The sequence below is a fragment of the Caretta caretta genome, chromosome 2, assembly GCF_965140235.1.
Source record: "Caretta caretta isolate rCarCar2 chromosome 2, rCarCar1.hap1, whole genome shotgun sequence".
In the NCBI taxonomy this organism is placed as follows: Eukaryota; Metazoa; Chordata; order Testudines; family Cheloniidae; genus Caretta; species Caretta caretta.
Window position 1 is genome coordinate 237,168,185 of NC_134207.1, and position 16,671 is coordinate 237,184,855.

Consider the following 16,671-nt stretch of genomic DNA (forward strand, 5'->3'; position numbering starts at 1 on the left):
TAATACTCCACTTTGTTATAGAATTTGGTTTTTATTTTTTGTATCGTGAAGACAATATAAAATATTATGCTTTCTTTTTGAAGCATTAAGGTCTACACTGCATTTAATGCATTTTCCTAGTCCATTGTTTTGTGTGAGCAGTTGCTGCAATCTGAACATATCTACTCATGTTCCTAGCACGGACTACTTCCACATTTTTTGTCCACAATTATTTGTAACTGTATCAAAATAGCTGCAATCTTTTATAACTACTTTGTCACATTTCCTGGCATATTTTAATGTGTAGGTGGAAGAAGCAAAGCAGGAATTACAGGAAGTTGTAGAATTCTTGAAAAATCCACAGAAATTTACTGTCCTGGGAGGTAAACTTCCAAAAGGTAAGAACGTTGTCTAATTTATATAATAAGATTCCTGAAATGTCACGTTGAAGCCTTGAATGTCTGAGTCAGTCTGAAGCAATGGATACAGCTACCAGAATGGTTGCAAACTCTTTGTTTAGAATATTACTAGATTCAATCCTCACTGGGCTTTGCTGTCTATCATCATCCAGATATTAAGTTCTCAGCCATTTTGACTTTTCAAACTACACCAGTGTGTTATACGGCTACAGTGTAGCATATATCATCTATACCATGCCAAGATTCCTACCTACCCCGTTGTGATATGAGAGGTAACTTAGGTTTTTTTAAGTAGTAAAAATTGGTATTGTATATGGTAGATGTGTTTTGTCTTTGTCACTTGTAACTCTATGTGAACAAAATTTTGATCGTATCAAAGGCACTTGTGCTCATTGAGCATTAAATCTGTGGTATGTTTATAGCTTAAAATCACCTGAGTTAATAAAAGAATCTTAATATGTTTAAAAAAGAAGCAATATTTATGCTCTAACTTTAAAAGGGCTCAGCCACTTTTGCTGAAACTCCCCCAGAACTCTTGTGTTGTCTAAGCCCAAATGTGAGAAATGAGAATCTTGGGGAAAAAAATGGAAGGCTATGAGTTTTAAAAAAAAAAAATTTAAGAAATTAGTGGTCTAGAATGAAATGGTTCTTTTCATCCTAAAAGTTAGTCTGTTAGGAAATTGAACAGTTGTTGACAATGGCTTGCCTCTCCTTGTTGCCATGAACTGGTATAGAAAATGGTTTAGACTGGACACAATGGTTACCACCATTTCAGCAAGTATAACCTAATACTTGCTGGAACTTGTCTTGAGTTTGACCACCACCAAATCTCAGGGGTGTGAAATGGGCTTGCCACATCTGCGCTGCCACTTGAACTGTTTTCAGTAACAGGTTAGAAGCACTCATAACTGAAACCCATTTTCAACAATGGCTCAATCGTCTAATATACACTGGCCTTAAGTTATGGCATTTATGGCAGTTGATTGCTCACTTACACAGGGGAAAAGGGAATTTGTACTCTGTTTATGTCAAATTATTTTCATCTGACATTTGAAATAAGGTTATAATTATGTTTTAAACGGTTTTGTTTTTCTCTTTAATTCATATAGACAGGCTTTAAATCTTCTATAAAATTTAAATGAGTCTCATTGACCCACCCTACTTTATAGAGATCATATTGTTGATCATATTCATAATTTAACAAGTCACAGGACCATGACTCAACCTACATAGTAGATTGTGTTTTTAAACGGGGAAAATTCTCAAGTGTAAGAAAGGGCAACACTGTTGAGCAAGTCTAACAGAACTCCAATTTTTCCTAAATATATTTATCAAAAAGTTGACATTGGTAGAATTTCAGTAATGATAGTATTGTATATTGTTGTATCTAGATTTCTGATTTTATTTGGCAGTGTGCTTCTTTTTAAATTTACAGATCTGCTGTTTCCATGCTTCAAATGTGGATCAAAGTATAAATAGATCAACTGTAAATCTTAAGTCCTGCTGTGCTGCAACCATGTTGAAATCTTGGTTGAGCAATATTTGAAATTAAATGTTAAGATATAATTGAAGCTAGTTGTAAGGTTTTTTTTTAAAAGGCTTGGAAGGTATGAGAGAGCTACTGTATAACAGTTTGTTTATGATGGTATAAATCTTTCTTCAGGGATTTTGTTAGTTGGACCACCGGGTACAGGCAAGACCCTTCTTGCCCGAGCTGTGGCTGGTGAAGCTGATGTTCCATTCTACTACGCATCTGGGTCAGAGTTTGATGAGATGTTCGTTGGTGTTGGAGCCAGTCGTATCCGAAATCTGTTTAGTAAGTTAATTTTTCAGTTCAGTTGTTTTCTATTCCTTTAACACTTGAAGTTGGGTGTTTGCTGATGCTATTTAAACATGTCAGGAGTACATATGTTAATTGCATAAAGTCCTGGCTGCTGAAAAGTAGCAATGTCTCATGGCAAAACACACTTCCACTCTGGGCCAGTTTTCCATTTAAATGAATGAGACTAACTGGACTCATGAGTGGCCATTAACTGCAGAAACCTACTATTTTTAACTGTCAACATTAATTTTAAACTATTTCCAACACATGTAGAAATGTGTCTTGGTAAGTTATTTAATACCTCAGTCTTTCATAGACAAAGGGACACTGTTCACTTAAAATCATAATTCTGTCTGAAATATTATTTAGCTGCTGTTGTCACAAGGTCCCAACATTACTAAATGTAATGAGTAGGGTTTCGTGTCTGTCAAGGAAGTTAAGGATTCTGTGATTTTCTGCGACCGGATTTAGTCAGGTATTTATAGTACAAGTCACGGGCCATGAATTTTTGTTTATTGTCCTTGACCTGTCCGTGACTTTTACTAAAAATACCCTGACTAAATCGTAACCTTAGTAATGAGTAAGGAAGAATTTTTTTTTAGTTTTAATATAAATAAAACAAAATATAAACAAAATGTAACAAACAAGATGTCAGTCTTCAGCTTGACACTTTCCTTGTGTTGCCTGCCTTTATCCTTTGTCTGTTTTTTTTTCTTTCTAAAATGTAAGTGCATGTTGTAGGATATGTCTTCCTCAATGTGTGTACAGTGCTTAGCACATTGTGGATGCTACTGTGCTATAATAAATAATATTTTGACAAGACTGTGTGTGTAGCCAGTTTCATTCTTTCCACAGTATAGTAATTTTCTCCTTTTTGTAACTTTCACACAGCAAGCGGGAAAAAAACATTTTTTAAAAGTTGGGGGAAGTGGTAAAACTACAAACTGGTAGGCGACTTAGGCACAGGGTGTAGTACCTGAAACTCACTTCTTTTACTTTAAACTTTGTCTCCTTAAAAAAGTAAGTAAAATGTGCCTAGTGGAGGGAGCACTAGACTGGGGCTCAGGAAAGCTGGTTTCTTTTCCTGACTCTGTCACTGACCTGCAGAGTGACCTTGGGTGAGTCACTTCACCTCTGTGCCCCAGTTTCCAAGTCTGTACAACTGGGAGAATACCTCCCTCCCTTGTAAAGTGCTTTGAGATTTTTCAATGAAAAGTGCTGTGTAAGTTAGGTTTATTTATTAAACTGAGTAGATATCAAGTTGACTGTGTCCCTCTCAGTTCAAAATAGAATTGGGTTTAACTTTTATTTTTTTAATCCATTTAATATTGGATTAATTAGTTTAATTCGTCTTGTTTAGTATATTTTTGTCTATCATGAGAGTAGGCTAATTTTGGGCCAAAACTGAAGTTGTGATAACGCAAGGTTTTATAAAATCTAAGTTTAATAGAATCGTTCCTCTGTGATACTTACCTCGAAGATACTGAAAAGCAAGAATTGACTAAGGTGTGCCCTTTTTTCATCTCCATATGTCTGAAGAATTGGAGAAAATATTTTGTGATAGGAAATATATTAAGGGATTATTCACTTCTTCCTCTCCTCATCAAATTAAGGCCAATACAGTTGCTAACATCTCAATATCCCCTTTCTTATTCCAATCAATAGCCTCTGAGTGTGAGCTTTAAAGCACTATGAAAACTGGTATGGCCAAATACTGACTTTTTGCCTTGACACTTGTCCTTTTGCTCAAGTCACCTTCCCATATATGTAGATGCAATTTTTCCTGAACAGATGGTATTTAGAAGGAAAGTAAAGCCAACCTGTGATGCTTAGTATGTATGCACCCATTTGTTATTAGATTATTGGGGAGTTTTCTAAGGCCACGACTATCGCTTTTGAGCATTAATTAATACCTGTAATTCTTTGAAACTTTTGCTGTGAGATAGCTGATAAGGTACAATACAGTGGGTCAACTTAAAGTTCCTCAAACTTGGCAATGTCTTCTGTTTTAATGGGTCACAATTTTACATCTACTTACACTAAAAAACAGTTTTTGTGAGCATATGATCTAAAATATGAATTTCTTAATCTTTGGTGACTTTTTCCCAAATATGTTAGTTCATTGACTGAAATAAGTGCAATTCTGGTGACAGATGGCAAAAAAATGGAGTCCTAAAATAGTGGAATAATAGACTAGAAATAATAGAATCCTAAAATAATAGGGAAAATTGGATTTAGTTTCAATATGTGAAATACTTTGATTTCAAATGTTCTTAAAATATTTTCTTTGTTAGGGGAAGCAAAAGCAAATGCTCCTTGTGTTATATTTATTGATGAGTTGGATTCTGTGGGCGGGAAGAGAATTGAGTCTCCAATGCATCCTTACTCAAGACAAACCATCAATCAACTTCTTGCCGAAATGGACGGGTATGTATTTTTTTGTTCTTTTGTAGTGAGCCAACCTTTGTCTATATTGATATTTTTAAAACACCTGAATGAGATATTCCCTCTCTTAAAGTTAAGGTTAAGAATCTCTTCAAAATTGAGATTTGATTAAAGGTTATACAATTTAAATAATACCTAGAACCAATTTCATCACCACTTTATGCCAGCAAGAACAGTAGAGCCAGGGATTCTGGTGGCGGAAAGTATATGAGAGGGCCAGGTTGAAGTGGCAAAGCAGATGAATTGGCGAGGAGGGGAATGGGCTTGATGGAGGAGGTGCAAAAAAAAAAGAGAGAAAAAGGCGGGAAAGATGAAGCGGGGGAATGAGAAATCTGAGTTGGAGCATTAGCTGGTTTAGTGCCTGTAGAGCTCCAGCAGGAATTAAAGCTACCAATGAAAGGGGAAGTAGTGATGGAAATGTTGCTTTCTCTTTGCAGGGTTGAATAATCCCTTCCCCTCTAGCCCCAGGGGCAATGGCTTAGTAAGTGCCAGAAGGGCTATGTGCACCAGCTTTGCTTAACTTTGTCTTTTTCCTCTGATTCAAGTAGATGCATTTGACAGGTGTTCTCACTGGGATACAGACCTTGAGAACTAGGAACTGTGTTTCAAGGGTTTAAACCAAATAAAATCTAAATTCACACACTCCCCCACCCCGAATAGAAGTATTAAGCTGAAAAGCGCTTACTACCTGCATGTTGTCCTCAAGGATAAGCTAAAAAAACTGTGTCCCTACTTGGCCTAGGGAGCTTGGCTGCATCTTGCCACTTTGACAGGCAGTACAGGTTTGGAATGTTCCTTCATCTGTCTTTATGTAATAGTGCAACTCAGGGTGTTGGACAAAAACGCACCTGATGTTTCACATCAACTCATTCAAGCCAGAAGCCTAACAAAGCTATTTTTGTTACTGATTAAGCCTAAATTACTTTAATTTTCAAAACAGAGGTTTGATTTTGGGGGGTGAAAAATACCCCTTTTCCATTATTTAGACCAAACTTTAAGCTCCATTTTAGGAAATAAAGACACTTTGTCCCTGTTAATGATAATCTATCAATTGATTGCCTCCAGAGCTGTGTCTTCTGGAATGGATGGGCAGGTAGAGGGGACCTGTAGACAATCATTGGGTTGATGTGGCTATGTTTGTATGCCAGAAGCTGGGAATGAGCGACAGGGGATGGATCACTTTATGAGTACCTGTTCTGTTCATTCCCTCTGGGGCACCTGGTACTGGCCACTGTCGGAAGACAGGATACTGGGCTAGATCGACCTTTGGCCTGACCCAATAGGGCCATTCTTATGTTCTTTATGGCTCATACCTCGTTGGACTCCACACTCCGAAAGGCCAGTTGACTGCAGCTGGCCCAGAGAAGAGCCAGGAGTAGTAAACTAGCTAAAAAGTGGGCAGTCCTTGTTTTTTTTTTGGTTTTTGTTTTTTTTAAATAAAATTTCATAATGTTTAGGAATCTAACTTTGTAAACTAATATCCTTTAAAATCTTTTTTTGAAGCTTTAAGCCTAATGAAGGAGTTATTATTATTGGTGCAACAAACTTCCCTGAAGCATTAGATAAGTAAGTATGAAGTTTATGTACCAGTTTCACAAATGTGTATTAAATCTCCAATTGTATAGTGATGGGGGCTGTTTAAGTAACTAGATGCAGTTGTGATAATCTTCAGATTTTACAAATGATGTTGAGGTTCCTTTTCTCTGGAAAGCTGTAGGGACTGGCCAATTTGTAACATTTAAGAGCCACTGATTTAGAGGAAATAGGTAATATTACCATGTTTTCTAGTAAGAATTGTAAAAATTTGCAAAGTGGTGGCTGGGTGCCCCATCTGCCATGATGCATTAACAACTTGGTAAAGAATCACCCCCTTAGCTGCATATACATTTTTCGTAGTAATTCTATACAAAAAAAATTACTGTACCTCCTGATGGCAGAAAGCAATTTCTATTAATCTAAAGTTAACCAGCAACAAACACCTACATCCGCTTTTTCCGCAGTGTACAGGTAAGTGGAGAGAGAGGTGTGTTCCTGGGAGAAAGTCTTCTCAAAATGTCTATTTTATTAAGAAAATTAGATGTGTTGCTGTAACACTCTGTCAGTAACATTGATATTCAAATGTTAAAGCATGTCTTATTTACTAAGTTTCTTTTTCCTTTCTCTTAGTGCTCTAATACGTCCTGGCCGCTTTGACATGCAAGTTACAGTTCCAAGGCCAGATGTGAAAGGTCGAACAGAAATTCTGAAATGGTACCTTAATAAAATAAAGTATGATCAATGTAAGTATCAATATTTAGTTGCATGGGGTGACATCTTTTGCCATCAGACTCTTGGTCCATCTAGCTCAGCGGTTCTCCACCCTAAAGTGGGTTGTGACCCCATTAAAATGGGGTCGCCAGGGCTAGCTTAGACTTGTTGGGGCCCAGTGCCAAAGGCAAAGCCCAAGCCTGAGGACTTCAGCCCTGGGTGGCAGGGCTCAGGTTACAGGCCCCCTGCCTGGGGCTGAAGCCCTTGGGCTTCGGCTTTGGCTCCCCGGCCTGGGGAGGTAGGGCTTTGGTTTTCCCCTGCCCTCCCCCGGGGTGGCGGGGCTTGGGAGGGCTCAGGCTTTGGTCCCCCCTTCTGGGATCATGAAGTAATTTTTGTTGTCAGAAAGGGTCACGATGCAATGAAGTTTGAGAACCCCTGATCTGGTTCATTGTCATGTCAGCAATAGTGACCTGAAACAGATGCCTCAGATGAAGGTGCAAGAAACCCTGCAATAGGCAGTTATGGGACAACCTGCCCCAAGCAAAGCTTCCTTCTAATCCGCAATGATTAAAGGTGTGTCTAAATCCAGAGACATGAGAGTTCATATCCCTTCTAAAACTTGTTTATTTTAATATTTACTATTGTAACCAGGCATTCTCATTCATATAAATGTCGAACCCCTTTTTGACATTGTTAGATAAACAGAAAAAAAAATCTTTGCAAGGAAATAATAGGTGGTATCAATATCTATTCTTTTTTGCACACAGCTCTCGATCCAGAAATAATCGCCCGAGGTACAGTAGGATTTTCTGGAGCAGAGCTAGAAAATCTTGTGAACCAAGCTGCATTAAAGGCAGCTGTTGATGGGAAAGATATGGTAACCATGAAGGAACTGGAATTCTCAAAGGACAAAATTCTCATGGGTAGGCTTTTACATATGCAAGACTAACAATTTTTAAGATAGTGTGGTGATTTTGTATTTGAGTGTGTTTATTGCATTTCGTTATCCGTTTCAACTACCTTCTTCTCAGTTAGACTGATGTTCTTAGGTTAGTGCCTACCAATTACAATGGTGGTACATTAGAAAGTCCTGAGATAGATGCTTTCAAATGCAAACCTAAATGATATTCTAATAATGTAATAGCCTCAAGTACAGTAATGTTATCTAGTTAGGTCAAAGCTTATAATAGTTACCATGGCAGGTTCAGATACTGACAGCAAACGCTCTGTATGGTAGTGTGCTACATTGGGAAACTTACTCTGGCCATAAAGGCTAATGGCTTTTAGATGCAATCATCTATCATTATATCCAACATGCTTGGGTGTTCAGAAGCGCTGAAGTTAGGAAGAAATTAACATGTTTCCAACCTACTGCAGTAATCTTTCACAAATTCAAATAGTGTACAAAAAATAAACAACGGCACTGTCTGTAACGTACTCAGCCAGACTATACCATAGATACAGTTACGAGAATACTTGGATTGAGGTAAAGCATGCTGTTGTGACATGACTGAGGCTTTGGGGGAGGATGAGGAGTAAGGGGATGACCTGTATCTGTACACTTCTGCTGTTCACTTCAATTTTGGATAGGACCCATCTGGATCAGAGGGTTAACAGTATGTTAACTGCGGTTTAAAACAGATTTTCTGAGATTTGCTAATACTGCAAGCTTCTTGTAGCAAGGACTGTTTCAGTAAGGAGTATGCCGTCAGATTTAAAAATAAATGGGAGGCAAAGGATCAATTAAAGGAGATATGCTTCTTCCTTGTAAAGAAGGGAGGTAGATTATCAGAACCCTGGAGCAAGATTTGGTTTGAGTTGCATGTGGTGAGGTAAAACTTAGATGCCTGAGCCATATATATTATTCCAAAAACCTCTTCTGATCCTTTTATACTTGATGGACTGAAATTTTCAAATGCACTTGGAATTAGCCTCACATTACTCCCATTAAAGTCAAATTGACTTCAGTGAGAACGGGGTTTGACCAATACTGAGCCTTTTTGAAAATTCCTCCCAGTAACAAATCTAATGACAATAGTTTGATTCTTATTTCACTGTAGACCTCAAATGTCGGTCATGTGTATGTAAACATGTTTGAATGATGATTTCATGTGCTTTTATGCAGCTTTATTAATCTCTTCCTTTTCATATGTTTTTAAGGACCTGAACGTAGAAGTGTAGAAATTGATGATAAAAACAAAACAATCACAGCATATCATGAATCTGGACATGCTATAATTGCATATTATACCAAAGATGCAATGCCAATCAACAAAGCTACAATCATGCCCCGAGGACCAACACTTGGACATGTGAGGTTTTTTAAAAATAAGCCTAACATTTATACTATTTACCTTTTTGCACTTTCAAGGAATTTCCCAGCAACATTGTGACATAAAAGGCATGTCGTGATATTGCAAAACTACTGTAATAAACTAATATATATATGATAGAAAAATAAGCTTTTTAAAGAGACTCTTCTGAATCTTTTTTCCACTTTGTTCCTTTTTCCTATAGCTGGGTTAGAGAGACAGACTTCTCTTTTAGCTTCAAACCAGCTAGCCATCAATAATGGTTCAAACAGGCAAGGAGGGAATATTAAGTCTTGATATGATTCTGAACTAGTACTGGTCCTTTTCTGTTCTAGAACAGCCAGAAAATCCCAGAAAGCTTAAAAGCAGAGCTGCCTTTTATAGAAACTTCCTTGTATCAAGCCAATACTTCTCCAAAGATATTTTATCTAAAATATATTGCTAACTTCAATAATTTGCTCGCTCTTCTTTTAGGACAGACCTTGCCCCTTCAGCATTTCTATCCTGTCCTTTGAAATCTGAGCTGGGTGATATTTGAACAAAAAGGGACGTGTTCCCTATTGTGTATATTTGTCTTTTAATATCCAGCCAAACTAGCGTAATACATTGATCCGGAAGCATGTGGACCAGTGTCCAAACAGGTACAGAACAAGATGGGATATTAGTTGGTGTGTGCTATAGATCACCAAATTAGTTTTAGGGAACAAGATGACCACTGCCTTATGCACCTATTTACAACATGTAAGGAAAAAAAGTTGAGACTGGGGGACTTCAGTTTGAGTGACATATACTGGAGGTCTCATGCTGTCAGTACTAAAACATCCTCAAGTGTTGCAGTCAACACTGAGGAATTCTATATTAAGGCAAGGTCTAACAGAGCAACTGACCACAGAACTAAAAATTAATGGGTGCTTGGGTATAAGTGATCATGACTTTGATCATGTTTATAATGTGCAAGCAGAATAAAGTCCAGACCAGTGATACATGTGCTTTAATAGGGCTAATTTGGGTTAGGAAATAATTTAAGCACACCTTACTAAATGCCCAGAAAGTCCCAATTGAAAAAGAAGACTGCACTAGTTAAAAGATCAACCTGGTTTAGAGGGGAAGTGGAGGCAACTGTAAAAACAAACAAATTAAAGAAAGGGGAAGTTGACAGTAATGAATATAAATCAGAAGTTAGGAATTGTAGAAATTGATAGGGGACACAAGGAGAAATCTATGGCCAGCACAGTAAAGGACAATGAGGAGTTTTTAAATATAATAGAAACAAATGAATCCTGACAATGGTATTGGTCCATTACTAGAGAGAGATGGTATTATCTATAATAATTAGAGCCCTACCAAATTCACGGTCCATTTTGGTCAATTTCATGGTGTTGATTTCAGATATTTAAATCTGAAATTTCAGTGTTGTAATTGTAGGGGTCTGGACCCAACACTTAAGGCAGCAGCGCAGAAGTAAGGGTGGCATGGTATGGTATTGCTACCCTTACTTCTGTGCTGCTGCTGGCGGGGCACTGCCTTCAGAGTTGGGCGCCTGGCTAGCAGTCACCGCTCTCCAGCCACCCAGGTGTGAAGGAATGCAGAAGTAAAGGTGGAAATACTGCGGACCCTTCCCCCCCTCCCCCCGCAAACACACACAATAACCTTGCAAACCTTCTCCCTCCCCCCCCCCCGACCCTCTGTTGGGTCAGGACCCCCAGTTTGAGAAACACTGGTTTCTCCTGTGAAATCTGTATAGAATAGGGCAGTGGTTCTCAAACTTCATTGGACCATGACCCCCTTCTGACAACAAAAATTACTAATAAATCAAGATTGAATGTTTTTTAAAAAGGGATGTTGTAGGAATACGAGAATTATTTTGGAAGTTTAAGGTCTGTGTTGTACAGGAGGTCAGACTAGATGATCACAATGGTTCCTTCTGGACTTGGAATCTATGAATCTATATCCCTCAGACAAGTTGACCTGTGCTCAGCACACATTTAGGAAATAGTGGGGTTACTAGTCATTTTGTAGTTCCCTGATCTTGGTTCTTAGGTATATCAACCTGTAGGTTGCTTAGGGCTTCTGATTTTACATTTTACCAATAAAACACCTCTGATTTAAAAAAAAAAAAAAAAGAAATTGGTATTTATCCAATAAACACTGAAAATAGTTACATGTATCTTAGGCCTTGTCTACACAGAGCAGTAATGTGGACTACGGGGGTGTGATTTTTAAAGCAAACTAATGTGTTGATCTTTAATAGGTCCGTGGAGACCCTGCTGGTGTGCACTAAAAGTTCCCTAGTGTGCCTAGTGTGCTTTAACATAGTGCAATTTGAAACAGGACTACATTAAAGTGTACTAAGGAATGTTACAAAGAGATTGCTCATTACAGTATATACTAATGAGCCCTGAAAACCCCTGATTTTTAGACATCTATATAAAACTCAAAAATTGCTTAAAAAAATGCCCCTGAAAAATGAAATTAATAAATCCAGAAAAAAACACAAGCCCTAACACTGCTCTGTTTTATGCTCTATTTTATTTTAGTCTGACCAGTTCTACATTTTATAGGTATCTTTGCTACCAGAAAACGACAGGTGGAGTGAAACTAGATCCCAGCTGCTTGCACAAATGGATGTTAGTATGGGAGGGAGAGTAGCAGAAGAACTCGTATTTGGAAGTGATCACATCACAACAGGTCAGTTGATATCTGTGGCTAAAGAATCTTCTGTCAATGGATATTAAGTTTATGTAACTTTGGTTTAGCTGACTCTAACTTAAATTTTTTTTTTAATATCTAGGTGCTTCCAGTGACTTTGACAATGCTACTAAAATAGCAAAGCTGATGGTGACTAGGTTTGGAATGAGTGAGAAGGTAAGATCATATTAATTCAATCTTAGTCATACCGAGTCATAGCTATTGCTCTGATTCTGTACCTTTTATGTGCACACAGCTATGAAAGATCAAGCTATATAGAGATCAAGAAATTCTGTTGACATAGTAACTAGTGATTTGGCTAATTTGAAATGCAGGCTTTGTCTTTTGACCTTTATACAGTGAGTTTTCTTTTTGAGTTCTGTACACTTGATGTATCAACTTATACGCTTGCATTAAACAAATTTCTGCTTATGCATGCTCACAAGATTTTTTTTTTTTTTTGGTAGCAAAATAAATGTTCTAAAACATAATGTAATCTTAAGGATTCATTCCTTGGAAGAAAATCTCAGCTGAGGTTTGGAAAGGGGGTGGAGAGAACTGAGAGTTTTTTGCAGACTTTTAAAGAGACAGCATTATATAGGCTAGCCTTAAAGGGAGCTTTGTTTTGATCATGTGGAAATACAATCCTGAAGTGAGGTTATAGCTCATTTTGGCTTGTGACTTTTTTTGTGGGATTTATTAATATGGATGTATATATTATCTTATCTAGCAATTTTGTTTGCTTATCTATATGGTAGATAGGTGGGTGGGTGATGCTATTTATACAAAAATAGCAATAGCATCAGTGTTTTATTGAAATGGAAGATTTTTCTTGTCTTGCTATTCTCTTTCTTTAGCTTGGTGTCATGACGTACACAGATACAGGGAAACTCAGTCCTGAAACCCAGTCTGCAATTGAACAGGAAATAAGAACACTTTTAAGGGTAAGATTTGTTTCCTGCAATTACTTATCTCATTTAAGAGGTGAGTTGAACAAAGATAATGAATGACTGATTATATTGGTTTCTTTGCAATATACAATATAGTGTCTGACCTTGTGGATGGAAATATTCTTAAAGGTGCAGCTAAGTCAAATTTGAATAAAAACGCACAGTCTCTTCATATTGAATTCCTTTGAGGAGTTGTTAGTAGCTTTGCATTTGGTTTATGTTTAAGCAGTATGGCATAGGCTGGGTTGGTTTAGTTATCCAGACACACCTGATGCATTCCATGTTAACACATGGTGCTTTGCTTTAACTGTTTCAGAGTAACAGCTGTGTTAGTCTGTATTCCCCAAAAGAAAAGGAGTACTTGTGGCACCTTAGAGACTAACCAATTTATCTGAGCATAAGCTTTCGTGAGCTACAGCTCACTTCATGCATCCGATGAATGGTATGTTGGTCTCTAAAGTGCCACAAGTACTCCTTTTCTTTTTGCTTTAACTGTGTAATTTCCAATGAATTAATGTGGGAGTTTCACTAAATACCTTCCAGTCACCTATTTTAGAACAGGGGGTGATTTTGTGTTACTTTCACACTGTTTTGTATCTTTCCCTCAAGTAATTGAACATAATTCTTTGTCATTCTGCGAATTCCAGATCAGAGTTCCAATTTAGGGTATCTACTACCGTTTTTTCAAATTTTTACTTCCTGGTTAGCGTTTTGAGGGATGGTTGGTGGTTAAATTATATTGTATATAAATAATTATTCTAACTCTTAATAGTGCTGATATATTTGAGATTCAGATTTATTATGTTTAATTTAAAATGGTGTATTGGAATTTTCAGATTACATATATTTATAGCATTGTGATAAGTGTTGCTATATCTTTCTAATCCTCTATTTTCAATGGATCATAACTTAAATATTTTGGGAGGTAATTAAAAAAATTGTCTGAAAGTGAATTGATAAAAGGTACTTTTTCATTTAAAAATAACCAAAAAAACTTTAGATTGTACACGCTTTGGAGCCTGGGCACATTTTGAGAGAGACAGCAACATCTGAAGCTGTGTAATATGAGTATTTTTAAATGTTAAGCCCTTTTATTGTGTTCTGATAACTCACAGGGTTTGATTTTAAAACTTGACATGTTCAATAGTAATCTTTGAGGAATCTTATACTGATTTGTCAGTCATTTGGTTTCCAGATTTACTAAAAAAAAGAAAAAAAAATTAAGTAGCACAAAGCAGGTCTGCAGGATTGCTTCCTCAACCCACACATAGATCCTGATCCTGCAAAGACTTAAATGTGGGTGTAAAGTTACACACATGAGGAGAGCCACTGAAGTCTGTGGGACTCTAATCCTAAGCATAAAATGCTTCAAGTGCTTAAGTCTTTGAAAGATCAAAGCTATACTTAAGAGTGAACTGAAAGGACATCTCTCACGGGTGCTGAGAGTGGTTTATATTGAATCTAATGAGGAAAACAATTTTAAAAAATGTACTTGTATCATTTTCTTAAATTTTCTGTTCTGAATTTTAAAAAAAAGTTTTACCTTTTTACTTTAGGACTCATATGAGCGAGCAAAGAACATCCTGAAGACCCATGCAAAAGAACACAAGAATTTAGCAGAAGCTTTATTGACATATGAGACTTTGGATGCCAAAGAAATCCAGATAGTTGTAGAGGGGAAAAAACTAGAAGTGAGATAACAACTTCCTTTATGGAGTCTAACTGATAATTTGAAGAATGTACGTCTAGCAATGCAGTTGTCTCCGAATGCAACATAGCTTTTTTTCTTCCTGATGTTTGCATCGTATTAATAACATTTCTTAGCGTTATGCATTGTCTTGAGCTTTTGTTACAATTATCTAATTTTTGTCTTTGTTCAGAATGAGAAACAAGGTATAAAGTAAGTTCCCCCAGGAAAAAAAAATCAGAAATATAAAATCTCAGGATTGAATCCACCTTGTTTGGAGACCTCAGTCAAATGTTGAAATGGGAAGAAAAGAAAAGTGAATGCTCTAGTATGTTCAAGCATATTTTCCTTGGTTATGCTGCTATATGTGGGCTTGAAGTGGTACCATCTTAATATGTACAGTATAAAGTTTTGTAGAAAGTGAGCCCTTAAGTGCTAAAGTTATAGAACAGTAATGATTTTATGTTTACCAATAAAGTACAGTTTTAAAAAAACACTGTTTCTGCTCCAGAAATGCAACAAACATAACTGTTAAATGAGTGGATACACAGTGCATCCCCAATACACGGAAATACAGGGCTCCCAAAACAGATGAACTGTTGCTAATTTCACTTCTATTGCTCTTAAAAGATAAAATGTACGCATATGATTCAAAATTTTCAACACGATATGTGGGCAATAATGGGATACACCTATTTAAAACTCTTTGGACCACGCTGTAAAAAGTAGTGTTCATGCTGACAAAACTGTGCCAGGGATGGGAAATGCTGCGCTGTCACACCTAATGTGCTCCTGACAAGGTTATCTCTCAAACTTTATAAAGGCAATATATGGATGTAATTTGATAGCCATGCTTTTATACTGCTGGACATACTATTGAATTGGTTTTTACTAATATTGTGTACGGGCTTTTTGATAAACCTGTGAAAGATTTCTTCCAAGAGGAGACAAGTATTACTCAACAAAAAAGGGTACTTCAGAAGCAAGTGGCTTGTTGTTTTAAAAAACATTCCCTGTTACCTGTTCCATAAAAATAAGTCTTTTTTTGCTTGAAATTCTACAACTTTTAATCCATATAAATACTCAGACATTCTAGAGCCAGAAGAAAGTCTAAAAGAAAACGTTAGCAACTAGGTTATAGTCAAGCAAAAACTATTGCTAGTAGCATTATACATGCATCTTGCTGCGGCCAGGTCCAAGGAATAATTTTTAGGAAAATTAACACTTACCGATTAGAAGCATCTCTCTGTACAATTATAGAAAATATTAGACACTATACGCTTTTTCTGTCCTAGAGAGAAGGCTTTTAGAAAATTAACATTTAAGGTTAAATAGTGAAAAAATAGTGCCAATAAATGTGGAAAAAATTGAAATAAGTTGGTAATTAAATTTAGAATTAGCATTAACACAGGATTTTGTTGTAAGTATAACATTGGGCTAGCTCAATTTTTTTTATTGGTAGAGAATGCATTTTCCTTTCCTTTCAAAACTATTGCTGCAATACCTCTGTTTTTTCCTATTTACTATGTTGTTTTCATTCAGTCAGCTTAGTACCATGACATCCCTAGTACAGTATGGAAGAACCTCAAGACATTTGCTCTAAAACAGTATACCAAGCTGCTTGGCTGATTGGTTACAGATGTATATGTATTTTAGGAATATGCATTCAGAAACATGCAAATATGACATGCTTGGCATCTGTTTTTGGAATAATAAAGGTTCATTTTAGTATGCTCTTTGCTTTTTCATTTTTCTTTCACTGTATATTGATATAAAGTGGAATACTAGTTTCCCTCTTATGTAAATTGAGGTGTATAAACCATGCTTAAATTTGTAAATAAATTCAACTGTTATGGCAAACTTGTAATTTCTTCAATTCGACCACTAGGAAGTTTTTTTTCTGAAACACTCAAACTTTATTTCCTAAAATTGTTACTTTTAGTAATTAGTTGACTTAATAGAGGGACAGTTCTTTTTTTTTGTCTGGTAAATAATATTAATAGTTTATTTAAACTAAACAAAAAGAAAAACTTGCCACTCTTGAAGTCAAAAAATCTATTTTGTTGGTTTATATAACCAAAAGTTAACTATATTTTTTTTAATTGTCCCTATTTTAAATCCT

General features: G+C 36.5%; 1 protein-coding gene across 2 annotated transcripts in view; it reads left to right on the plus strand.

Moving 5' to 3' along the window:
- YME1L1 (YME1 like 1 ATPase) overlaps window positions 1-16,280 on the plus strand; it is a 31,843-nt gene extending 15,563 nt beyond the window's left edge. For both annotated transcript variants that reach the window (XM_048837808.2, XM_048837809.2), the window contains exons 9-19: window positions 287-377; window positions 2,062-2,214; window positions 4,515-4,647; window positions 6,169-6,231; window positions 6,832-6,944; window positions 7,680-7,835; window positions 9,073-9,224; window positions 11,786-11,912; window positions 12,016-12,089; window positions 12,770-12,856; window positions 14,419-16,280. In XM_048837808.2, the coding sequence (XP_048693765.1) occupies window positions 287-377; window positions 2,062-2,214; window positions 4,515-4,647; window positions 6,169-6,231; window positions 6,832-6,944; window positions 7,680-7,835; window positions 9,073-9,224; window positions 11,786-11,912; window positions 12,016-12,089; window positions 12,770-12,856; window positions 14,419-14,562 (1,293 nt within the window). In that variant the 3' untranslated portion in view covers window positions 14,563-16,280. The remainder of the gene's footprint in view (window positions 1-286; window positions 378-2,061; window positions 2,215-4,514; window positions 4,648-6,168; window positions 6,232-6,831; window positions 6,945-7,679; window positions 7,836-9,072; window positions 9,225-11,785; window positions 11,913-12,015; window positions 12,090-12,769; window positions 12,857-14,418) is intronic.
- Window positions 16,281-16,671: the final 391 nt, after the last annotated feature.